Source organism: Patagioenas fasciata, chromosome 14, assembly GCF_037038585.1.
Source record: "Patagioenas fasciata isolate bPatFas1 chromosome 14, bPatFas1.hap1, whole genome shotgun sequence".
NCBI lineage: Eukaryota > Metazoa > Chordata > Aves > Columbiformes > Columbidae > Patagioenas > Patagioenas fasciata.
The window spans coordinates 11,114,728-11,142,285 of NC_092533.1; the positions used below are offsets into that span (position 1 = coordinate 11,114,728).

A 27,558-nucleotide genomic window follows, 5' to 3' on the forward strand; every position below is an offset into this window, starting at 1 on the left:
CACAAGGTCTATAAATCCCTCAGTAAATGGAAAGAACGTGCCCAGTGCTGTGCACAGGAAGAAGAATTTCTGCTGGGTGAGTTTGGGGTTGGGGATAATAAGACAGTTGAAAGGAGCCTGGTGCATTGAACTAAATCCAGACTGATGTGTGTTAGGGCTGCAAGGGACAGAAGGAAAGAGAAATGTCATCATATGTTTTACTCTTTTCTACCTCTCTGCAACAGCAGGTGCTCAAATACCACTGTGGTAATAGTGATAGAGAAATTTATGTATCCAAGTGAAGCTGCCATTTTTTGAGAGCTCTGTACTTCATTTCTAGAGCTGGTTATTCAGCAAAGATGAAAAAAAATTCCAAAATAGATAAATTAACTCTTTTGCTTTATTAATATTTATTTGAGTGCTGCTGTAAATGTTTAGGTATCTTTCTTAAAATGCGGCCGTCAAGTGCTCCATTCTCCCTGTATTTCCAGAACCATCAAGTTCAGGTCAGTGAAAGAAGTAAAGACAACTCTATACTCCGCCACTTCACTTGTGTTCTTTCATTTCTGATTAGAGGGAATAAGCACAGCAAAGAAGGTGCGACTCGGTCTGCGTGCTCAGCCTGAGTCGCTGCAAACCTGCCCCCCAAGAGCCAGAATTCTCATTTCACACAACTCACCCAAAAGCAAAAGGCTCACTAATTACTAATCCCTCAAACCAATTTGCTGCTCAACATTTATCCAGTGCTGAAGTATATTAGAACACGTGGCTAATCCTGGCTTGTTTAAATCAGCATGCCATTTTTCTACTTTGGGATAAATATGACATTTGGAGTGAAAGAAATTGCCACAGTAGGAGATTGAGTATCATATGACCTTTAGTTAAATTATCCCAAAGACAGACATGACCAGGTTACATGGCAAAAACAAACCTTTTGCTCCCCAAATCCAAGTCCGCTATTGTACCTCTTGATCTCAAATTCTGCACCCGGGGCTACTCTTTCATTTCTTAAAAAAACCCAAAACAAACCCTGCTGCTGAAAATCCCCTTCTGACCCTGTGTCCTGGGAACAAGCCACTGTCCTTGTCTGATTCCTTGTCTTTCCCCCTTCCCAGCCAAACCACCCAAACTCTGGATCTCTGCTTAGTGCAGAGCTTGGCTCTTGCCTTCTTTCCTCCCCCCTGTTCCTCGTGGTCCCTCGACACCTTTCTTCCTCCCTGGACTCCACACCTTCCTCTAGGCTGATCTTCAGATCTAGGAAATCTTTCAGCTTCTTACTTGTCCATCAGCACATCCCTGCAGTCAAACCCAAACGCTGTCTCGTCATAAATCATGAGCGGACATCATAAAAATGGGAAATGAGCAGTTAAATGAGATAACTAACCCCCGTCCCTGAACTCATTCCTCCTGCCCCAAGGAAAGCCTTGATGCAAGGTTTCCCTTCCCACCTTCTTCTTTAGTTTACTCCTCACTTCTCCCTCACACCACCACTTCTGTGCCATCCTTACCCCAGCCCTTGGGGGCAAACTCCTCATACTTCAGCTGTTCTTTGCACGCTGATATTTTATGGCGACATAACTCATGTGTCACACAACACTGGCGGCAGAGTAAAATACAACTCGGTTTCTGTGTAAGGTTAGCGTGAATGCAGTGTCAAGGTTGAGAAGCCAAGCACACCAGGGTCAGGAAAGGCAGAGCCAAGGCTGGAAGCTCAGCACTGGCTGGGCCGCTTGGCCTCTGCACTTTAAAAAGGAGAAGGAGCTGCTTGTCATGCTTGATTTGAAATTCAAGCCAGGCTGGGTATTGCAGCTCTTGGAGGAGCACACCTGTGCTCACACGCGGCTCAAGCTTGGGAGCTTCGCACAACCCAACGGGCGCCATGCAAGGAGGTGTCGGAGCAAAACGAGCAGACAAGCGCAGAAATGAGTCTGCCAGTAGCAACCAGTCATAGGTTGTAATACTATCACCTGCAAATCAAGTAATACCGTCTCATTAGAAATGAGACACTTCTTAGTATGAGGGGCAAACTCTGAAGTAACTCTCTAGAGGAGATCAAACCCACCAGCTTGCCCGTAGAAGTACTTTGATATCCAAAAACTCAAAGGATGTGGATGTTTGGGTGTGGACTGAAGCTGTTTAGTAAAGGCATCACTAATGCCTACTCCTCGATTGACATGCTGCCCTGGTATACTCAATATGCAAACGCCTGTCGTGATACTTTTGTTCATGATTTGAGTGTCACAGGGCTGGAAGGGGCAGCCACTGTCTTCTGGGATACCCTGGCAGAGCTCAAACAGGAGATCTGCCCAATCTTCTGATGCTCATGGGGCCACCAGCCTTTCAGCTCTGCTTGCAGGGCCCAGCTGATCAATAGCCCATGCCCTGGAAAGCCGGGGAAGATCCTCTCCTGCTCAGCACCAAAAAAGGTACGGGACTCACAAAGGGGAATCTCTCTGCCTCCCCCAGGCCAAGCGCCCGCAGCTGCCCGAGGCAGATCCCTGCCTGGCCTCGGGGAAACGCCTGGCACAGACCGTGGCCAACATTCCCGGTGCGCGGCCGCCAGCCCTCCCAGTCACCAGACTGCTTCTTGGCTTCGCTCACCAAGTTTAACTCTAGAAATACCTGAGGAAAACATCATTTCTGCGCAACTAAAATATTCTAATGGCAATACTGCAAAGTCTCAGCTGCCTTCTGTCTGTCTCTGTGGAACAAGACCTCCCAAAATTCTTGTTTACCTAATATTTAACTTTATTGAAGACATAAAGAGGCTGATTTAATAACTAATGAAAACACAAACCCCTTATTTGTGTTATAGTCACATATCCCTCATGGATAACATGAAGAGCCCAACTTGGTGTGAGCACAAACTCTGCAGTTTTCACTCATCAAAGAGCCAGAGCCTACTGTTTTATTTCTTGAAACATCTGTGTCTGGAAAGGTTTGCTCTGATGCTCCTTAAATTTTATAACCATACCTCCTCTTACAGAATTCAAATGACTGAGCCACATTCAACACACAACTCTCAACATATGTAGACATTAGATATATACAGCAAAGTACACCTCACCTTGCTGCAGGCATACAACTCTTAAATTACAATTGCATTCAATCAGACAATTCTGTTACACATCTCAGAAGCATGAGAAAATAGGAACTGAAGAGCACAGCAACATACAAGAAAACTGGCACCCTCTGGGTTCTCTCCATTAGATTGATTAGATTTCAACCAGAACGGCCTGGCCATAGCTAAGCACCCTTGCAAATCTCCCCCCTAGTGTTATTTGTAAATCCAGAGGTATAAATCACCTTAGGAAAAGGAGGAAGGGGGAGAGAGATGCAGAAAGTGTTGGCCTTTGGGAGGCACTGAACAGATACCCTTTCAGAAGGGAGAGTGCCCAGCCCACACACGTCTTGCTGCAAAAGGGCAAAAGTGCTTTGGAATGTGCTAAGAGCCAAGATCGGGCTTTGTATAGGCAGGGTGTGTCTTTGTTAATGAAAATCATGATAACGAACGAGAAAAATAAACGATGCAATTCCTTGAAAATGGCCAGTACGTACTGCTAGCTGTACAAGCCTGTACTCAGCTCGCAGCAAGTCAAGCTGAGGACTCTTCTGCACGTTTTTACCTGCATAATGTTTCAGCTATTGCAAAGTTTTGTTTTACGAGGCAAGTTTTGCCTGACGTGACATTATCTGAGTGCTGCAGCAGGCAGTTATCATAGCAAGCAAACATTTCAGTATATCCTCTTTCAAAGCCTCCTAATAACACAAAAAAAAGAAGAAATATATCAAGTTACTAGAGATGAGTGGTGGGCATTGCAAACACCCTGGGAACAGTGTTCTTCCACCAGTCTCACATACTTATTTCACAGAGATGGTGAATACAGCTATTTCCTTCTCCCCTCCCCCTTAGTGAAGAAAAATAAAGCAGAGATTAATATAGAACCATATTAGCTTCATTATCAGCCATTTATTCTGTTGCTGTTGAGCTGCCACAGTCCCTAATCTTTCTGAAATTAACCAAAGCGGTGAAGTTTGCAAGTTCACTGTGCAAGTACAGATCTATCTTAAAGAGGTTTTAGGCTTTCAAGAAATCGATCGAAATATGGCCAGAGGATTTATACTGTACAGTGTCTTTTTATTAATGAAGCAATACTTTAGAAGTAATGAAGTAATAGTAATAAGCATAGCCAGCAATTTGTACCAATAAACCACTTTAAAGAACTCTTGTCTTTAAAAACCTGTTTTCCTGGCAAGAACACCTACAAGAACAGGAGCCTATAAATTATAAAGTCATTCTAACAAGTTAAAATTAAAAAGAAAGCTGTATTTCGTTCAACATTTGTGCAACCTGCTTTACCTCACAAATTCTCACAAAGTACTAGGAAATTGGGATCTTGATTCATGGCTACAAAAAGTGTAAGAGTAAGCGATGGAGAAGCTTGGAAGTCAATGTCTGGTGAGACACAAACTGACTCTCAGGGTTAGGATGTGTGGATGGACCAGGGTGAGAAGCATCAGGCTGGCAGCACTCAGCAACAGGCTGGAAGAGTTTACAAAGCTGGATGAAGAATCTTCTGGATGCACTCCAACACCCAACATGAAAACCAGGGCTTGGGGGTAACACGTTATCTTGTGTACTCCTGCTTACAGAACCTAGCAGGTCCTGCGGGTAAAAGCAACTGGGATCATAAATTTCAGTTCACACAGTGCTTTCTGCTTGCAGAGCGTAAAATGGTTTGCAAATGTTTTTAGAGATGGTGAAAAGGAAGTTCAAAGCAGCTAAATAAGTCGTCCAGCCTCACACAACCACTTACAATAGCACTGTGGCTAGAAATTAATCTTCTGGCCAGAACACACAGAAGGAAGTATCCTCATCTGACTGAATCCATTACGGTTTCAATTAATAGATTAGCATGCGGACCATGCCAAAGGGAAAAAGAGAGGAAAAGTTTTCAAGTAACTTTGTGTGAAAAAACTGTCAGCAAAGCACAGAAACAACAATTGGCAAAAGCTAATCAGGCAGGACAGAAGAGGACACAGGACTGGGAGGACCTTTTGACTAAGAATGCAGACCCCACCATGGCATAAAAGCACACCCACAGACATCAGTTTCTGCCCTGCCTCAGCCCCTCGCATTGCCAGCTGCAGCCCCAGGATGGAATCCTCCTCTCTGGAAGTAGAAGAGCCCAGGAATAAAAAGATCGCTATAGTAGTTAAAGCTGTTAAGAGTGAAATCACTGAAGCCTGAATAATTTGCAACTTAACAGGCATTTAAATATAGCCCTGCATATAACCGATGTTTAAATGTTAATGAGAATAAAATAGAACATTTGTGATCTATCAACCTTATCATTTAAAAAAATACAGGCTATAAGCACATAAAGTAAAATACTCACCGACACCGAAACATCCTCTATTTTTCTTTTAGCACTGGAGTCAAATAGGACATTCCGTCCTCTTCTTTCACAGTCCTGATACACAATCAGTCGGATCTGACTCGGGTCAAACTCCGGCAAAGGCCAGCTTTAATTAAAAAAGAAAAGAGCAGAAGGATCAATTACAACATCTCTTTATTACGCTGTTCTTTCAACATTATCTGTATATCCAACTTTATTAAAACATAAAATCCAGCAAATACAATGTCATTTCATAAAACCCTTTGATTCAATAGCCAGAACTATGCTTTTTTTTTCTTTCCCCTACACTTGTAAGTAGCCAAATTACACTGGCATAAAAGGGCACCAGTCCACTATAACCATTCCACAACAATGTGCGTAGCATTACTAGCTCTTGTGCTCCGTCTCATGATATTTAATGTTTTCTTCAAGCTCTAGCTTCTTGAAATTGAATTCACAGAAGAACTCAGCTTTTGTGTTTAAAGACAAAAAAAATGAGTCCCTCATCATTGCAAGCATTAGCTTGAAAGCATTCACAATTCAAAGGAAGACAAAAAAAAAGTAGTATACAGTCACACTGACCTCTCCCTTAAGTAATGCATTTCTGCATTTGCAGTCATGGGTTTTCAGCCCCATGGGTTGGCAAGGCTCTGAACTCCACAGCTGAAAAAATGCAAAATACCTTTCCTAACCTTCTTCAGGTATTAATAAACACACCGTGATGCTGGGGAACGCAGAGCCACGTGCAGCCTGGTCCTGACTACACGCAGCTTCTTGCTGCATTCAGGCTTAGAAATAATCTCCACTTAAGCCAATACAATTGAAGCCTGTGCTGCTGCGTGGGTCAGCAAAGCTCGCACCCCAGTTCCTCCCAACACACCTCTTCCCAAAGCGCTGCTGCGGCCAGGAGCAAGGACAGGGCTGTCCTGAGCCTCTGCCTTCCCCAGAGCCGCTGACTTCACAGCAGTTGGGCAAAGGGACAACTTGCACAGCTCAGGCTTGACCACCGTAGCATGATCCTGCCTTTATGGTTGCTTTGTAGCCAACATCTTACATTTCCATTTTAAAAAGCCAGTCGTCACTTTAAAGCCCAGCAAGCATTATTGCCCATGGGCTCGGAAATCCATTTTCACTGATAGCTTCTCAGTTCTTGGAAGATAGGAAACAAGATGCCTGTTCTATCCACGAAATGAAGAGGAATCATCTTTCAGCTAGTACGAGCCATTTCCTAGATCAAATGAAATTCTATCTTCCTTATCCTTGGCTTTTAGGCAAGCGGCGTTAGCATAAAACAGCAAGGTGGGAAATGAGGACCTGGAACTTTCCAGCCATTAATGAAGGATCCAGGCTCCCAGTTCACAAGAAGCAGCTGTACATTTATTTCAGCAAAGAAGACACCCATAAATGATAATGGAGATTAAAGTAAACCTGGCATGCTAGACTCCAAGGCTATGGTGAATTGTCCCCTCCTCTGTCCTTCTAATTCACCAACCAAAACATTTCCATCTCTGAGTCCATGCTTTATCTCATCAGTACGTTAATGACAATTTGTAACCCAACAACTTCTTTAGTGGGTCACAGCAGAGAATCTGTTTGATCATCAAAGCCACGGCTGCCTATCAGAAGTTTGTAAGACTGTCCAATATAAATTCAAAGCCTTTATGCTTAGTGTAGTCCCAGTCAGGCGAAACGAAGCACCAAGACATACAGTTACTCGCTCTCTTGAGAGAGGAAACTCATTTGCTAATCTGCTCAGCCCCACCATTTAGCAACAGGAAAGAAAAACAGAAGCTGCAGAGAAGACAGTGTGCAACTAATGTCAAAAGCAACTTATTACAAGAAAAAATCTTGAGCAATTTGAAACTGAAATAACTTGATGTCTAGATTTGGGGGAAAAGAGCTTTGCAACTTCTCTGTTAGGGCACCTAAGGCCACGCATTGTCCATGGAGGTCCATGCCCACGCCAGGGGCAGACTGCAAACTGAGCAAATTCTGCACCAAAACACAAGCACAGTGACAAACTCAGAGCAGCTTTCATTTAGCGAGGGCTCAGCTAATAAGCCCCATCTTGCATTTCTGAATACGTGAGGAAACAAAATCCATACTGTTTGATGCACATTTGGAGAGTGTTACCAACTGAGGGGCCCAAAGGCACCAGAGCTGGGGACGGTTCCTGACTTTGCTAAAGGTGAGGAGACAAGTGAGACCGTGGACAAACTGGCTTCCCGGAGGAACCATCTCCGTAGGCTTAAGTGAAATCATTGGAAGCCAGGAAACAAATTTTATTTCCAGATAGGCCACTGTATGTGACAACAACAACAACAAATTGCTTGCCAAAAAAGTGCTTATTGCTTGTTCCACCCTTGCAACGTATTCACATTCAGACAAAAGCACATCTTCCATTACCTACTACTTTTGATATTTGACTTTGAAATTACTGGCAAAGAAGGGCAGTAGCTGTTCCAGATCTTAGGAAAGTCTACTTATAAAAAGCTCCCAGAGCAGATTACACACTAAGAGGAGAGAAAGCTAAATATAAAACTCTTGCTGTATTCAGAAACATATTTGATCAAGGTAACAAGAGCTTGTTTACTTCTCAGCTTCTTCACATGACATTTTAACTTTCTCTAGACAAGTATTTAGTAGATATTATCCATTTTAATTCGTGATAATTCCAAATAAGCGTTATCTGTGTTACATAATAGAGTCCTTAAGCACATTTTGGCCTTGCAAAAACATTCCCTGGCAATAATGGGCCACTTCCCAAACCAGAAGAAACTTTTAAGAGAGCTGGGGAAAGTTCATTTAGACAGACAGTAAACAGCGGCCGACCGGCACCTCCAGCTCACCCAGCCCGGCACGTTTGTCTGGGGGAAGCGGGATGGGGAGAAGCTTTAAAGTACCATTAAGTGCAATATCTGAGCAGATTATCCCCAGAAACGTACAAATTCCTACATGCAATGCACAGGGCACATTCTCAAAACAAATATAACAGGGCAACACTCCAGCGCTGCTCCTCAGGGGGGATGAAAACTGACCTAGATCTTCTGAATATAATTAGTTCTGTTTATAAATGGAAACTAACTCTGACATTTAACTGATGTTTTCTTGAGATTCTTACAGGAAAACCAGGAGACATAGAATCAGACGTTCTAGTAATGTTAATGAAAGGTGAGTCTCCGTCTCCCACGCTGTTCTGGAAATGACGGCTCTCTTAATGAGGACGTTTTCCTGCGTGACCTATCTACCACTCTCTGATCTTTCCTTGAAACTGAACATACTTAAAGGAAAACAAAACAAAACAAAACCAAACTCTGAACAAACAAACATAAAAACTACCACCAAGAAACACTCAACAATCTTTCCAGCAGCAGAAGCGTCCGTGACTTTGCCACAGTCAGTGCTGTGAGTTCACATCTGGTGTAAGAGAAGAAATAGTGATAAACAAATTACAGGGTGCCCGATTTCCAAGTAATTTCAATTTGACGGTGGGTCCATCTTTTTGAGACACCCCGTATTTCTGAAGAGGCCTGTGGAGATCTCCACTACACCAACCATAATTCCTCTAGAATGAGCTGTTCAGAAACACCCAGGTATAGAATGGGGTCGAAATCATTGATGTAGGGATGCTGTGTGGGATATTTCAGAAGCAAATCACATAAAACCAGATCTCACACAATCACAGCTGGGTTGAGGTTGGAAGGGGCCTCTGGGGGCCACCTGGTCCAACCGCTCCCCCAGATGTTAATCCAAGTACAAAGCATAAAGGAAAAGGAATTATTTGGGACAGAAAAGCCAACTTCCACAATAACAAATATTAGAAACTAATAATAATGAAAACAAGGCCCGAAAAATGATATTTTAATGCACGTTCACACTTAAGTCCTACAACTGTTCAGCTCTTCTCTCTCTTTCACCCGTTTTGTTTTCCTGCCTTTTTCATATTTGATCACCAGGAATATTATTTGAAGTTTACATTTACAGACCCATTACATGTTCCTGACACCTCTACTGTGACTTGCATGGCAATCCAGAGCTCCAAATTCTCTCCAAGGACGGATTTTCTCATCTATCTAATGCCTGGAATTTATTACTGCTATAGACATTTCTCAGCAAGAGGCAGCTGAATGGCTTTAAACTGGTATTATTACACTCTGTGCAAGTTTCAGTAGATGAAATGACAGACAGAGAAATCTTTCGTTACCACTCCACCAATTAAAAGACAAGATTTTTCCCTGTAATTGAAAGCAAGGACATGCTTTCCTCCTCATTTCTACTACAATATGAACAGCACCTCTTCGTTACATTAAGGGTTTAGTTTAATACTATTTTTCCTCCTGCCCAAGGCCTTACTTTTAAAAAAATTTCATACTAACACAGCTTAGGTCGTATCCAATTACTTTTTAATAATTAACACAGATATTTAAAAAGTCTTAAAGAAAAGCAATTGAAGCAAACTCATGAAGATCTTAAGCAGGCAGAAATTGCAAAAGAGTATGCTAAGAAGTAAAGTTGTTCAAAACCAAAATGTGACTAATCATTGAAAAAGTTAAGTTGAAACTATCAGTCAAACTATTGTTTTCCTACCTCATGTTACCCATAGTTATAAAAACTGCCTGGTGATGAATCACTTCCAACTATTTTTAAATGCATCTACGCAAATGATATTTATAGTTTATGCTAGCTTATCTGTTCTGCGTGTTTTTCGTGCTAGCACCTTTTCGAAAGGCTGGCGGAGCCGCCAGGGCAGAGGGTCCGGCAGGGCCACCTTGCCCCGTGCCCTCCGCGCCAAGGAAAGGTCTCGCTTCACCCCAGTGGGTGAGCAGCACCACAGAGGTCCAGGGAGCCCCAGGGCTCATCTCCAGCTCCTGCAAACCACGCTCTTCACACCTCGTGATTGTTAGGGGGTGCTCAGACCCAGACAACTTCTACGCAAGCACTGGACTGACCACCCCTCTCTTGAAGAGCTTCTATTAATACGAGACTGTTCCACAGGGTGCACTGGGATATTTTGGATGCAGATTGTCTCTGCATTCCACAGAGATGTGTGTTCACATCAAAGCATGTTCACCTGTACATATAAACCTAGGAGAATTTAGGATCCTGCAACCAACCATCAGCTCATACCCATCTCACCCCTGATTGAAATGCCTTTTCCAACAGGGCACTCCTTACTCCTGCACAATTCTGTTATATGTTACTGGATTTTTTTTTTCTTTTGGCTTTGAGAAGATACAACAAAAGCTGAGTATAAGACACATGGGGGGTATTGTACTTACTTTAGTACCTTCTTACTGCAAGTCAATAATTCGTTTATTATTTGACCATTATTGTACAAGGACAGCTGTGCAGACCTTTCTGAAAGCGCATAACTAATTTGGAAGCAATGAAAACAGCAATGTACGGCATGTTAATGATGCTTCCAGCTTTCCAAGACCATCCATTAACCTTTTTTAAAGAGGCACGGGCAGGCTGTTTATTTTTAATAACACCTGAAACGCAAAAAAACTTTATCAGGATTCACATGATAAGGATGATCCAGACTGCATCAGCAATTCGCAAAGTTGGCATTTTCAGTGAGAGCTTCCATTTCAATGCTGGTGACACAACGTGCCCATAAGACCATGAGGAGGAAGAAGATGCCTAAACTAGAGAAACCACGGGATCTATACTTAGAAAAAATTTTGCAAGATAATTGTCTTTACAAGAGCTGAGGTCACTGCAGGGCTGTGTGACAGTTGTGGTGAACGCCTGCTGATTCTGCAGAGAAAACCGGTGTTTGTGACTTGACCAAGGCCGCAAAGGGAGCCTGTGAGGAGTGGCTGGAAGGAGTTTACCAGCACTTTAGGTGATGTGTCCTCTCCCTCCCATCTCAGCGGGGGTTTCGCAAAAGGCAAAGGACCTGGACTCTGGGTAGCCTGGAAGGACTGAGAGACAGCGGATCCTCTCATGGAGAACCACCCGTGACAGGTGACTGCTTGCAACGCTTACATTTTCCAGGTTCATTGCAAGGAAATAACACATCTTTAAAAGGAAAAAAAAAAGTCCAAGCCACCCCTTTTTTGGTTTTGAAGGAGGGTGAGGCGTCCACAGGCACTGCAGCACCACAGAGGTCAGCTCCATCCTACAGCTATAAATCTGTCTCACTCATTTACCAGCTTAGCGATCCTCACCTTGAATAGCTGCACTACTTGAGCTCCAGGAAACTTCTGCTGCTTATACTAAGCACATATTGTACACTAGGCACACATGCAGTCAGCCAGATATTTCACACTCGGTATAATAAACTCGGACCTGAACTTCAGCTGGCTTCCAAGGTCCTTGGCTCTGTCCAGTTCTTCAACTGTACATGAAGTTGACTTTGGTTTATTTTCATTTTTTTCACTTGGCTCTCTTTAAGATACCAAATTTTTACTCTAAAGTCCAATACATGAGCCAGATGCTTTTCCACAAGCAAAAAGACATAATATATACAGGTTAGGTGCAGTCTAGTCAACACATTAATCATAATCTGGAGTATGATACTGAAAATAAGTAGGTTGGAAGGTTTTGTAGAGACGTGTAGCATGTTGAGTAACTTTGCAATTTACACAGCTTTAGAGTTGACAATTAGCATTAGTAATTTGATAGAATATTTTTGGGAGTAACTCACGCATGTCCTTTCAAAAAGTACCTGTGCAGCTTTTAGCTGATTTAAGCACATACCCGCATGCAAATAAATGTACATACACGCACACACACACAAGCTGCGTGCTCTTCTGAAAAAACAGTTTTAATAAAAACCACACACAGACCAGACACAGTTCCTTTCAGATACTTTCACTAGCATTTAACACAATGTTGTTACATTATGCAAGTAGACTGCACTTCCCTTTGCAAAAGTACAACGGATAGAACCAATTTAGGGAAACAAAATACAGTAGCGTCATTTAGGGTACAATTGTAAGAAGAATCATTAAAAAAATTAATCTCGAAAAGGTTGACAACTCTGGAAAAGAAGTACTGTCACCACAATGAAAATATTAAGCTTTCAAATAAATAAAATAACCTCAAGAACTGTGCAGCGACCGTACCTGGGAAGCATCTTTTTCCCCCGGTAGTTCCACTTTTCAGAATCCCTGTAAACTCCTGTTGTGCCCGGCTGCCAACTCAGGTTAATAATAGCAATGAGCCATATTCATCCAAAACCACAAGACTGTCAGGTGACATATCAAGAGGTCTGAATTTAACTCAAACAAAAGACTCTCCATGCTGCAATGCAAAAGGCTTAATCCTAGCAACAGGATCACAAAAGCCACCTTAAAGCAAGCAGTTTGCTGAAGCACAATATAGGCGTTTGCACCAGGCTGCGCTTGTGCTGCCCTGGAGTTTCATAACCCGAATCCTGCCCCTCCATTCTGTTGCACAGCCCAGGATTTCTGCTCAAGGAAATATCGCCCGTCTGCCCCGCTCCTTTGTCTCTTCCCGTCTATTGCTGCAGAGAAGATCGATCTAATTCATAGGAAAGCCAAGCGCTGCTTTGGCAGCCGCTGGGGCGTAGATGTCGGTCCCATCTATCCTCCTCCAGCGGACGCGACGGGAGTTGAGTCTCATGACCCAAGTCCCCTGGCAACTGCGGCCGCCGTCCTGCACCTCCACGAGCCGCGACCGTCGGGAATTCAGCCTGCTCGGACAAGAAGGAGGAGGGGGAAGGGGGGCCAAAGCAAGGTGGCCTCCTTCCAGACTGCACCCCCAGCCTTCACATTCCTGGAAGCAGCGGGATGCTTGTGCCGGAGCTGGGAGCGGAGGCAGCGGGTGAAGCGCCAGCGCTGACAGCCATCATGTGACCAGCTGTCAGCGCGGCCACCTGCGGCCACCCCACCGAAATAAAGGCCTCTCAATCTTTAAGTGCACAGGGGCTCATCCGCATGCATTTTGGGAAGGGGGCAGAGGTGCTGCCGGCCGGTGCGTGGCCGGTTCTCCACACATTTGCAGCTCAGCAGAACCAGCTCCGTGGACCACCCGCTCCCCCTGCCCATCGGCACGGATGAGAACAAAGAACGCACTGTATGCCAGGCGAGGGCTCGTTAATGGTACAAGTGAAGCGTCAGGAATACGCAGGACAATTGGTTGGCAATATATAGGGTATTTTAGGGGAAAAAAAAAGTGAAATAACACCCAGAAAGAAATCCTGACCAACCTGATAGCTGTAAACAAGGTTGTGATTGCTCCTGTAGTAACCCAGGCCAGGCTAGGAAGGCTGCCTGGTACATCACAGAAGCAAAGGACTTGCTATTTAAAGAACTTTTTCCTCTAAATTGTGGGGGAGGAGTGAGAGAGATGGACAGGGAAGTGAAGAAGGGGCTGGGCATCCAAAAAAGCAGTGTGTATTAGGAGCCATCAAGTACTGTCACACATATATGTGGGGGCAATCATTCAAACTATTAATTTTGTATTATTTTTGGGCAAAGACCAAGAAATGCATAAAGGCAGGAGACTATAGCTCTTATTACAGCTTTTTTCAGCGTCTGAAAATCCACACATTTTGCCAATATTTCAAATACAAAGGCGGCAAAAATCCATTTATCATCAGGACCTCCTGTTCCTCTGCACCCCACAACACAAAGTTCAGGGCTATGGACGATTCCGCGGTACCAGGGGTGGGTGAGCTCCGGCACCTGCTCACTGGCCCCCAGACCCAACAAACCCCACAGCCCAGAGGATGTTTTGCCCTCCAGGGTGGACTCTACCCAAGAACACCGAGTTCCCTCTTCTGCTACGCATCTCCTGGATTAAGTTCAGGCAGAAATCCTCAGCCTATTGACACAACAACAGTTTTACTGCTGACCTATAGGAAGGTACTATTTTTATGTTTCGTGCTTAGCCAGTGTTTTGACACAAATGCAGTAAAACTAAGAAATAGATACTTGGTTCCAAATTCAACCCCACTCTCTTTTGTGACCATTAACGTTTTATAGGAAATTTCTCATTTAGAAATGAAGAGCTGAGGTCCTGACCCCACAGAGACATACATTATAGACGTGGCTTTTCATATGTGACTAGTGCCAGGGAATTCAATGGAATTACTCAAATGAGCAAAATTGGGCATGTGCTGTTTACAGGACCCATGCTTTAAAACCAAGTATTGCCTTTAAGGCTTAAAATGCCAAGCGTTGGGAGTTGCAAGCAGTAACATTTGACCTCTGCTGCCTTCTTGATCTAGTGCAGGGAATGTGCTGTGCACGGTCACTTTCTTTACCTTTCTTTACGCATCACTCTCTAAAGGTTACTGATGTCAAAAGTGACCTTTTTTTCTTAGACATGCGATGGTGAGAAGTTCAGTGCAATGTATTATGTAAACCTTTATTTACAGGAGTAACATCTAAGGTTTCCATTTTACCTCGGGGTAACCTGATGCGTATTAAAGACAAGTGCTTTGAAAGCGGACCCAGCCTCCGTCCAACAACCGCCCAGGAAAAATACTGGAAGGAATTCCTCTTCAAATAGAGACAGACTCAAAGCGTATAGAGAATAAACAGTGCTTTAGCCACATCACTGAATATTTATTGCTCGAGGAAGGACTTCATATAGTCAGTGTTGGTTCAATCACATTCACCACTCCCATATCCAAGGAAACACTCAGGCCTCTTCAAGCTAGAAAATGCACCATCGTCTTCTCTAGCTATAGAGTGCAGGCACAGTGAACATCCTATTTACTGATCGGAAACAAAGGAGATGCATTTTCAAAAACGACATCTGTTTCTAAAATTCTGAGGACAGCGAGATGTTCTGGTCACACCGGTATGTACTTATCATATTTTAAACCTGGGCCCAAGACTGCACTCAAACCCACTCCTCCTCACTGCTTATCTGCACTGTTTCTAGGAGGGACAAATAAAACCCCAAAAGGGCCATTAGCTAGCAAAAAAAGCTGTAATTTCAATATTGGTTGTATTCCAGATGCAGTAACTTGCTTTTACCCTATGTTGTGGAAGCTTTATAGAGTTTGCACCAGGCCTAGAGCATCATCTATCGTTGAAAGGTGTCTCAAGAAAGGCAATTCCACAAAAAGTCCCTCATTTACCACCTAGGCAGTATTTCGCTTTGGCAGGGAATATGATACTCTCCATTTCTTTGAAAGACTGTTGGATTTTTTTTAATTTGAACTTGGATAACAAAGCCGATATTATCTAGCTTCATCAAAACACGTCAGTTCAAAAAAAGTGATCAACATCTCCTGCCTTAGCCCATCACCTTCCAGAGATCGCGGGAGGGCACTTCAGCATCCATACACATCCCTGTCTGTGCGCAGACGGAAGGATGCGGGTGATGCAGTTTGCCTGCACGGATCAGTCTGGGGATGAAGCACATCCCACACCAGATTGGGGCTGCTGCTTAAAAATACATAAGCCAACCAAATCCTCAAGATATAACAGGACCAAAGAGAGTTACTTTCTTCTTTTTATCCAAAGGCATTTTTCGAAACATTTAAAGGCTCATACGCACCTTCTGGGTATAAATCACTTGATTTCAAGCTAAGGAAACAACAGTTTGCTCCAACCACAAGCTAAAAAAGTAATGAAATGATTGATTTTTGTTCCCCACTGCCTTAGTGAGTTTTTTGGGTCTTTCTCCTGAAAGAAGGCTTCCCTTACGCATGTGGCAAATGCACTTAGCAAAGAGCTAGCAGGAAAGCCAAGAAATATTTATTGCTTAGTAATGCACCAAGGAAGGAGCTGGATGCCACACTTAACGGAAAAAGATAAAAACTATTAGAATTTTACTTGAAATCTGCCTACAAATACTTGGATACCATTTCTTGACAAAATACTCACTAGTAGGATTACCACTGAGGTAGACTTTTAAAAAATGTGCTTTCTGTGCATTTTTTGTATCCCTGCAAAAAAAAAAAATCCACTGATTTCCTCACTAGTGGAGAAGAAGAGTGCGCAGTGTTAAAGCTCAAACCCTCTGCATACAACTGGAGCACGTGCACATACCTGCACAAAACACAGCTATGCACACAGAAAACAGAAGCCCAGCCAAAGGTCAGCAAGAGCCAAAAAGTCAAGAAACATCACTGCACGTAGTCCAAAGGTTTTGCAAAAGATAGCAAGGATTTCCTTTAAGGATTTCCCTGAAAGGTAACCAGATTTTTAAATACTGAAAAAAGTGCTTTTTAAATGCAATTAAAAATGAAAAAGATTAAAAAAAAAACCAAAACAAAACAAAACAAAAACAACAGAGAACCAAAGTTTCCGAGCTCTCCGTACACAGGATTCTCAGCAGCAGCAAGAGGTCTCATGACTGGAATAAGCTCTGTACTGGCGGGCGCTGTAAAGGAGCATCAGCATAAATATGCATCTGCCTGGGAGCATTCCCGGAGGGTGCGACATGGAACATTAAATCTCTTTTAAGAAGGTGGATGCTGAGACCTCAGCAGTCTGACCATCCCTTCACCGTTGTAATTTTTCAGGTCATGATAAAAGGTGCTTAAAATAAAAATAACTATCAAAGTAAAAATCTGATGCATGGTTAAGCTACTGGAACATTGGTGTTTGTTTTGTATCACATTTCCAATTGCAATCTACTATAAATAAGACACCAAACAAACCTCTGTCATACCAACTGGTACTGCAAGACAAGAGGGCATTTTCCCCCTGCCAAACAGTTATTTTATTGTGCACATTTTATTGTGCACTCTCGGGTGTGCAGAGTAGAATAATCTTTTGCTGTAGCTATTAAAAATAAAGTGCAAATAGCTCAGTATTGTTTGTGTTTAATGAAAAATTTGGAAGAAAAAACATTCCAATACAAATTGCTTTTGATACACATCAATGGTTGTTGGAAAGAAGGAATTTTCTGAAGTCACACAGAATTATTTAGTGTAGCAGAGGACGGTTGTGGGTGGAAGTCGCTTTTTCCCTGCTTAACATCGTGTAATTCTGGAGATGTCTAGATAGATTCTTCAACCCTTAGCTCCACACATCAAACTAACTTCTGTTTTCCATCCCCTCTTCAAAATGTGAATGGCAATATGATTCCCAGTGACATGCAGCATCTATACCTGCCTGATACATGAGAGTTTCCAGTACACAACAAAGCGAACTTTGCCCGTGAAAACCAGCATCTCTGTTAGATCTGAGCTACGTCTGTTGGGAATTACTGATGTGACAAAGAAGCGGCTATTTCACAGTGCTGTAATAGAACAAAACTCTGCTCACAAGCTTAGACGTATCAAGTGCAAAGTTTACTGCTTAGGTATCTTAATGGTGACTTGCTGCTTTTTATTTTGGAGATCACTGACATTAATAGATGATACAATTAAGAGAAAAGAAGATACACTAATACGAGTCAAGGTTGACTGCGAGAACTCTGTTGCTGTGAAAATGAACACATCCTAGAGGGATCGCTATAGCTCCACTAGTGCTATCAATCCTAATATTAATAACAAATCCTTCAATGACTCCTGATGTAACAAGAGTACACTAGTTGAGGAATCCTGACATTTCATTTTTTAGTAGACAAACATGTATTTATCCCTAGCTTAAAGAGTCTTTAAGGTTTTTATTTTCATGCAGTTTTCTTCTTATTACACAAGTGAAAACTGAGATTCTCAATACCTTACTTGAGGAGATATAAAACCAAACCAAACCAAAACACCGCTGCAAGGTACATAAACAAATTGCTCGTGCACTCCAGCCATGCCTGACATGCCACGTGATTTCTGCGCCAACACTGAGTAAGCACATCCAAATAAGCATTTTTTATCGGATAGATATATCAAGACATAAATAACTTTAAAGGCTAAGAGATTAGAATGTAAACAGCTGCATTTTTTCACGTCATGCTGTTTAACCTGTGAGCTGTGCTAGGATGGGCGATGCTGTGCCCAGGGTGCCCAGCCGCTGCTGAGGCCAGGCTGGTGTCTGGTGGGCACCTTCGTCCCGGTGGATACCTTCAGCCTGGAACCATCGCTCCATGCAGCACCCAACCCACCGCGAGCCCTGCCGCCAGGGCACAGTAAAGCCACCCGCTATAGACCCAGGCGTCCGCTGGCAGCCCAGCACGTCCCTGGGAGCCCACTGCTGTGTCGGGATGGGGGCAGCCATCTGCTTACGCTAATTAAAACATCCTGTAATACTTGTTTTGTGAGTTTTATAAGGGGAAAAAGTATTGCCTTGGTGGCTGAAAGTCATGTGGTATGAGCAGGCAGCACGGGGATTTGAGCTTTCCTTGGCTGTGGGCCACGTCCGTCTAATTGATTAAGGTGGCTGCACTCGTGACTGGGTGATAATTGAGAGCCCAATAAATCTGCACACATGTATTTGCCACTCGGAGATGGAAAGCAATTGTTACAGACCCTTCATAATGCACTACAAGCAAAAGAATTGCAACTAATATTCAAAATATCAAGAATCCCCCCAGACAACTCAGAACTTCCTTGCCCAACATTCACATTCTCAGTTAAATGACCAGGAGTGTCAAACGCATGAGGATGACAACTCCAAGCTTTCAGCTAAGTCATCCCCAGCACAAACTCCAGTCATTCCGATTTCTCAAGATTTTGTGCAGTACTTCCAAGTCTTGTCTTGCCCCTACCCCAGGTCTCATTTATCTGTACAGACACCACGGCTTTAGCCGAGGTTTACGTGATCTTTTTTCCCTTGGGGGATTAAAAAAAGGCAATGCTGCAGCTGTTCCGAGTTCCTTGGAAAAGGAGGAAGACAGATGCAAGTAGTTGTTCTCCAAAGATTCACAATAATCAGTGTCTGAGCAACATTTTACTCTGTCCCTCATGTGACTGTTTAATTAGGTGTTGATTCACTCAGTCATGAGACACAAGGAAACAGGGCTGCAAGCCCTAACGTCAAAGAAAAAGTAATGCCTGTTCTGCCAGTTTCTGTATTAGCAAAGCACAAAGGGGACATCCAGTTCTGAGAAGCAAAACTCATGTTTTCTTACCCATAAGCCAAACCATCAAATCGCTTCAACCTTTCCATATAAAAAAAAAAAAGAGACATCTTAACGATTTCAGAGCAAGATGCTTGTGAGCTCCCTGGTTATTGTGCGCTGTGAGAGCTGAGCCCAGCTGGAGCACTGGCGGTGTGAGCTGTGCGAGCTGGGTGTGCCCGTCCAGCTGCTCCGCCAGGTCCAAGCTGCTCCGGGATATCTTGCTTTCTGCTGGGCTTAGTTTGCTTTTGGAAAAAAAAAAAAGGAATACAAGCTATTTTGTTACGGCTTTATTCCTGAATGTGAACAGAATTTCTTAGCCATCATATTACCAAAAAGCTTTTTTGTTATGGGGTCCGGTTGCCATAGCAACAGGCTTTTAACAATATCAAAGAAATTTTCAGCACATGGTAAACCAATTTCACAAACTGTGTCTATTTGAATAGGAAAATCTGGCGGACGATTATTTATACACACTCAGTTCAACTGAGGTTTGACACAGGGATAATCCCAAAATGCTGCTTTCAGTCTAAAGCTTGGTGTTGAAAAGGACCATGGTGAACCTGAGCTTGCTGTGTTACCAGGTCATTTATCAAGGCAGTCACGTAGGATTAACAGATGATGATCACTTTTCCAACAGCTACATTTAAGATCAGCATGTCACTAAAATGCATTAAATGCCAAAAGCTTGCTTTCTGAAGAATATTGCCTTAAACCTTTGATTTGTAACATTTTAAACATTGTGTGTTTGTAGTCTTACCCTCATTTGTGTACATTTTACTAAAAAAAAAAATTGGACTCTGAATCAGCAACTTATTTAAAACACATGCCTAATGCTAAGCACATGAGCGGTTTCATTGGGAGCAATGAAACTACTTACATACTTAAAGTAAAGCACATGGCTTAAGCAGAGTGCTGACTCAGTCTTATTCCCCCCTCAGATTTCACCAAAACCCTGTCTCAGTTACACAGGAACAACTGCAAACTAAAGACAGAGGATGATTGTATAAACAAGTATAATAAATTAATATCTATGGAATGAGATCCTGATCTGGCCTATGTGTACGTGATGCTCATTTATACTGATATCCCACGAGTGCTAATGATAGATACTCCCTGTGAATCAGCAACTGTTCGACACTACTGTGTTTGTCCCTTGTGATCTGAGCATCCTCCAGCACCTTCAGCAGTCCGCCTCTCTGCACACAGTGTGGTTGCTTGGCTCCATGACAGCTCTGTGCCTGGGAGCCTCTAGCACCCCCTCATTAACCCTCACAACCAGACACTCACTGCCAGGCTCTGAACCAGAAACAATTAGGGACACTGTCACATATCTGCCAAATAACTTTAATGAATGTCTAAGTGGACTGGATCTATCCAACAGCTGCTTTTCAGGAGGGAAGACTTTTCTAACTTGGTTCCAGTCCCTGGAGCGAACATCCCTCCCTTACTGGCTCTACAAGTTGAACGAGCCCCTGTTTAATTTGAAGAAGGGATGAGATCTTGATTTGCGTAGATATTGCAAGAGCCCCAAGACTGCTGCGAGGAGCCCAGACTGCTCAGTTCTCCAAGGCAGGAGTCATGCTGCTCAATTGTTTTCCAAATTAAGCATGCAAAGGTGACCTGAAACTATTTCAGGTAGATCTATATAGAGCAGACAGAAAGGCATTGCTTGACTTTACTTTTATATAACTCATAAGGACATGGGGACAAATAAAAATCAGATGCTCGAACAAGCCACACGGCCATACAACTTCATTTAATATCTGAAAAAAACAGAGACTGCCAGAATAATGGAACAGCCTGGCACCTAACAAGCAAATGCAATAAAACTGTGAGGTTTGAATACTTTAGTTCCCCAAAGCAGAGGAGCATTTAAGAGTGCTTTTAGCTGTCAGCTAGCTAGTAGCCCCTCTCATCCTAAAGGAGGTGCTCAGTCTTTAAACCAAGCTTAACAGTGGTTTGCAGGGTTTGCAATAGAGTGCTTTGTTCACTGCCATGCTGAACTCTACTCTCACATTGTCTGCTGTTCCCTTTGGCTTTTTAAGTCCCACTACATGCTCACAGTCTTGGGTTTCTAAGAATGGCAGGAATGGAAAATATACTGTAGGACTGCCCATTGCCCGTGATGATTAAACAAAAATAAGCTTTTCAACAGAACTGCCCATCTAAAGGGATTTGCCACTGCAGAACAGCTGAACTGGTCAAGTCTTACTGAAAACTCCACAAGATGGGTACGTAGAAGCTCTGAGCATCACCTGAAAACAGACCCTATGTGTCCACACAGCTTCTCTTACTGTTAAAAGCTTGGTCTGTGACAAAGAAATTGCAGGTTCAGCTTGGCATGCCCTCCCTGGGTATCTGCACCAAAACTCACTCCAAACACACACCTTATCATGGGACTGAGCTGGAACACACACTCCAAACCAGCGTGGCCTCACAGCTCACAGAATCAACATAAACACTTGACAAAACCTACATTGTTCCACTGGGAGAGGTTGCACTTAATCTCTCTCTACATATATATTTAGTGTATATTAAATAAACCCCTTTTTGTCAGTGGCAATGGATTGATGAGTATGTAGTTCCAGACACTCCCAGCCAACAGACGTGGCTGGAACAACTCCTGCCTGTCTCCTAGAGGGACTCACTGGGGGTTGCAGCAGCACAAACCATTTCTGACCAGCTCTGATCGGCTCAGCATCAGCATTGCATCTTCCATACTGCATATATCACAGTCTAAAATGAACAGAAAAATAATTTACTGTTTCCTCTGATTCTTACAGAGTGGCAGACTCACTTTGCTTTCTCATTCAAAAGCATTTTCTTGCCTCATCTTTTTTCTCCCCATTCAGTCCATCCACACGAGCATCTCTAAGATGGGGAACTCGGAAGTCGAGTCCTGCAGGTATCCCGCTGTGAACCAGTAACGGCACCACGGGAAACCATTTATTCTGTTGCACCAACAGGGAAGAAAGGCTCTTGTGCTGGGCAGCAATAGCTGTCAATGCCACCAGGACATTTCGGACTGGGTTTTTTGTTGGATTTTTTTTTTTTTTTTGAAAGGAGCTGTTGGCAAAGTTATCGCTCACTTGGCTCTTCCTTTCCCCTCCTCGTGCTAGCACATGTCATTTCAAGTGACACAGCAGTAAACCCAAACAGGATGCACCCTGCTGCTTGTGGCAGGAGGAGGGGATGGTACAGCACCCAGGGGAAACCTTCAGAAAGGAGACGCAGCACTGCAGGTCTCAGACAGGACAAAACTAAGAAGAAAACACAAAAAATGGAAGAGAAAGTCAGTGGGGCTTTAACTCTTTCTTCCTCTGTGTATGTGTGTGCACATCCGTGTAAATACTAGTTTCCAAAGCAGAGCACCAAACAACAGGGAGTGATGATGAGGGACAACATTATGAGACTCGGGGAATACCAAGCAGAAAGAATCCTTTAAAATATATGCGTTAAAAGACAGCAACACCATCCAACTGCTTTCAGCTACACCTGGCACACATTATCTTTTCATCTTTCTGAACACAGAGCAACTCCACTTCATACTCATTACACTCACACCCAGCATTTCCAGCCTCAGTTTTAATTTCTGTACTTAGCAGCTGTCATTGTTCATGTTATACCTTCCAAATATTATAAAAGCCCACTGCCACCCTCTCCCTTTGTGTTACTGCTGCTATTGCAGAAGGTGCAGCCAGACCACGCAGAGCCCTGGCCCCTTCTCCGTCCAGATCCACCAGTGCTGGTCTCCAGCTGCTCAGCACTGCACCAATAAACACAGGGAACAACCTTGTCTTGTGGACAAGAAAAAGTGAAGGAAAATAAAGATGACAGTTTTCAAAAGTCTCTCAATTTTTTCTGTTGCTAATATCTTAGCTTATATTTATACAGCACCTATTTACCCTAACTAGATCCTAACACAAACATCTTGGAACTACAGTTCTGATCTAAGAAGCAAACAAGCCTGTCCAGTGTTATATTAAAACAATTTGGGCCTGCCTAGACAGTCTACGCATATACCAAATGTATTTATCTCACAAAAGACCTTACTAGAAAGACAACAGTCAAGCACTCCGCTGGACAAGGTAGGGAGGCTTTTGCTTTGTGGTCTTCTGATGACTGTGAGTTTATTCAGGTGCACACACACCCAGAGCCATGGAGCAAATGAAGGCACCTGGGGAGATTTTGAAATATACATATATATGTATATAGACACACACAGATATATCGATAAAGATATATGAGACAGAGATCTGGGAGTGGGCTCTCAGGATCTCTTTTTTTCCCAGCATAAATATCCTCCAGCAAAGCTCAAGGCTGCAGCACTGAAAGCCTTCAAACCCCACCAAGGTACACTGAGGATGCTCAGCACTTCATAGGACTGTGATGTGTTGTATTTGCCTTCACTTCTGTGCTTCTCTTATTTAAAAAAAAAAAAAATTATATGGAAACAACCTCTTGTCAAGCTCCCTGTTTCCTGTACATTTTGTTTTCCTCTGTTTTCTCTAACCATACAGGTGAGAACAGTTGCCATTAGTGAATTTTACTTTATCTTGCATGGCTTTTTTCTCCAGTGTGGGTGTGGACTAATGTAATCTCTCGAGTGTAATTTAGCTGATTTGTCCTGCTGGCTAGTAATAGAGAAGACCAGTGTTTAAATGAATACATACCAAATCCAGGTGGGGAAAAACAAAGAGAAACAAACAAACAACCCAACATCCAATGTCTTACCGTCTAACCCTTTCATGAAAAAGTCTTACACAACACACAAACACAAGCCATCCAGCAGTTGTGTGAGCATTCTTCAATTGAAAAACAAAACCTGATGACACATTTTAAAATAGATACACTTTCAGACCAACCAAAATAATTCATTTGAAGATAAGTGCACATAAGATACTACGACAAAAACCACTACAATATAAAGCAAGCAAATTAAATCAGTCTTATTCCAAAGTGGTATTTTTGCTTATCTGAAAAAAGAAAGTCTGATAAAAAATTCTGTTTATATAAAGATATAATTCTGTTATCATCTCATAAGAATTTATTTTAAGTTACTTTGATTTTTTTTATTCTATACTTTTTAATTATGTCTGTTTTGGAAAAAGAAGAAAAAAGAGGTCACGAGTTCACAATTAGCATCTCTTCTATGACTAGAAAATACACATAAGAAACCACCACGCTCATTTTCACAGCTTCTTAGCCCTCCATGCTGTCAGTACGTTTTCCTTTTCTACTAAGAAAGTAATTTCCAGTAAGTCATAGCAGCTGAAATATGTTTAAGTACTGAAAAACACCAACCACCTTTTTCTGTCCTCCTATTTAAGTTATATGGCAGAGTTTGGGCTGCCTTAAACAGAAACACAGCACTGTGAGCCAGTTCACCGTCTTAACCTTTGAGGTATTTCTTTAAGTCTGTCTTTGGGGATAATACAGTTATTTTTCCTGCAGGAACAAGAAACCTCCGGCAGACTTCTTAACAGTTTCTCAGATGTTCAGATAATGTCATTCAGCTCGAACAAGCTGCTGAGGAGGAGAGCACGCTCAGCCTGTGTTTTGCAGCCTTTGTTCCCTGCACACACAACCACTCGCAGTTTATCATCTGTAGCTATTTTTCATTAACACCTGAACTAACAGCATTTTTCTACCAATTTCTGGTATCAAGTTTTATGAAAAGGAGCCAACAAACCGTTCAGCCAACTCTCCAAATGGTAAGGACATTTTCTAGGTAGGTCTCCAGGAGGACAAAAACCCCCAAACAAGAATCTCATTCCTGTTTGATAGTTCATTTCCTAGCTAACTGCTCACATGTGTTTCCTTCTGACTTACCTCCTCTTTCATAATTCACCCTCAGATGTGGCAAACTGAGCCCACAGTCCTCGGAGGCCTGTTTTTCCCTTGGGACAAAGCTGTACATGGAAGGTGTGAGGCAAGAGAAATGTGGGTATGTAGAAGACTGTATATTTTAGTACTAGCTAGAAAGCAGAATAATTCAGCAAACAGAGATTTTGATATTGTGGTATTCACAGTAGTTCAGGACTAGATTTCCTTGTGGTCACACTATAGCTGTTCCCTGAGCAAATTCTGAAGCCACATGTCTACTTGTCTTCTTCCAATATGCCCATACTCTGCCTGTCCCCATGTCTCTTCTGACATGCCTGTTGGAAAGAGCAACACAACAAGGTGTAGCCAGCTACTAATGGGCAGGAGGCACCCAGCAGCATGTGCAGGATTTTCACTTAAGTTACAAACTCAGCTCACTCAGACTTCTGCTCTCGCATTCTCCACCACACACGACTGAAGTTGATCAAAAGGTTTAGAAATTACTAAGAGGGGAGCACGAGACCGAGCACAGCACTGGCTGAGCCACCATTTCCAGAGGTACTGAGGCCAAAATGAAAAACAAAGCAAGCATATAGCAAAGGACCGGCTCCTATGGGCAGTGCTCAAACAAAAAATGCTCCTTCTCTCTTTCAATGTGGAAAATGGCACAGGAACTGAGGCAAAGATACTGCTCTGCCTTAAACAGGCACAATGCCAGGACCTTAAGTCAGGGCTGAACTGAGCTCTAAGTTTCTTCATTTATCAACTAAAACAGATGGCAGAGAACTGTAATTTGGCTCCTGTTTCTTTCCAGTTATATATCACACAAACTGAAAGGGTAAAGGGTTTGTGGTGCTATTAGAAGTTTTATGTTTTGTTGGCATTTTGGCTGGAGCAAGGGAAAGATGTTTGAAGACGCTGCTAATGAGGCACACGGAGATCTGGAGAAGTATCAAATATCAAGAACGCACCAGGCACGAAGAGTACCTATATTAAAGGAAACACAATTGCTTCTGTGATATATTTTGTATGAGTGTTTCTGTGATGTATCTTACTAATTTTACGCCAAAATCTCTGCTGATGATGTCGTGGAAACATTCTGGAGAAGGATCAGTGGTGTTGGATAGACCATTTCCACGCTTCAAGAGCGCTGCCTTCAGCAAAGGTCCACGCTCGTGCCGCACCCCACCACAGAGACTGGTTGGGTTGTTCACTTGGTCTGACTGAAGCGGACAGCGGGTGTCTACTTGTTACCAAGCGACACCAGCATCACTGCAAAGAGTCCTTCACCTATAGAAAATGGGGGTTTCTTTCAAGGCTGTAGTTTCAAAGATAAATACACAAAAGCTGGAGGATATCCAGATTATCAGCCCAAAAGCATCAGGCTGTTTAAAAGAAAAAGCTTTTACATGTAGTCAAACTTCTTCATTCCAAAAGTTTAATGACTTGGTAAGGGCTATGAAATTAATTTTTCAGAAAAGACAGAAAACTTTGTGCAAACATATTGTGCTGGTGAGTGCATGCTACACGCACACACTGTTAATATTCTGTACATAGTTTGCCCAGTATTTTGTGCTGCAATTCGCATGTTTGAACAAGTTTCTCTGAAGTGTATTGTATTCTGAATAATAGTATCTACAGAAGCTATTGGTTTCAGAAAAAAAAAAATGGTTGTACTTCTTACGCAAATGTGCAGAATTACCTCAATTAAAAGCTTCAGTTGAGCACCAAGCAACAGCACAATGCATTTTTGTAAAAATAAATAAATCCTTTTTAAGACAAAGGCATACATAATAACTGTTCACACTTCTACAAAGCAGAACACATTTGGGCAAGTATTTTTAGAAATTGGTGATTAATCCTGCAGAGAGGACTGCCTCTTCTGAATGTAATTGTTATGGTCACATTCCTTAGGTGCAGCACAATCACATGTATTTTGTGCAAATGAGCTTTTTCAAAGGAATATTTCCTATATATGAATTTCGTTACTACTCAGTGTAAGGTGGGGTAGCTGGTGCATTAGCAAGTCATTTACAGATTACTAAAATTACTTCCTGTTTTTAATGGGTATAACTTTTTTTCCTCCAGCAGGTATTTTATAGATTAAGGTTCTCTATCTATACCACAAATGCCAAATTTTTCAAGTCCTCAGAGACAAATTCTGCTCTCAGCCAAGCCTGGAAGCCCAGCATAACCGCCCTCTGGATTCACTGGTGCAACTGAGCTCTGCATTTTTCCTAACATTACTCACAAACATGTGATCTTGCAGACATTCTGCTCCAGATGTAGCAACAGGAGGGAACACAGCCGCTGAGTATGAAACCACCGTGTGTGTTACTTTCCACTCATAAAAGATGCTTCTAAAGTGGTCACCTCCAGCATGCAGCCAAAATTACAACACAAGTTTTGGGCTCCAAGT

At 42.7% G+C, this 27,558-nt stretch overlaps 1 protein-coding gene across 3 annotated transcripts in view; it reads right to left on the reverse strand.

The window, feature by feature from the left end:
- Window positions 1-27,558, reverse strand: part of FNIP1 (folliculin interacting protein 1) — a 66,904-nt gene that overhangs the window by 32,159 nt on the left and 7,187 nt on the right. For 2 of the 3 annotated variants that reach the window (XM_065848894.2, XM_065848892.2), the window contains exon 2: window positions 5,379-5,505. In XM_065848894.2, coding sequence (XP_065704966.1) covers window positions 5,379-5,505 — 127 coding nt within the window. Of the gene's footprint in view, window positions 1-5,378; window positions 5,506-12,451; window positions 13,406-27,558 lie in introns of those variants that run through there. The other variant, XM_065848893.2, reaches the window with a different exon arrangement.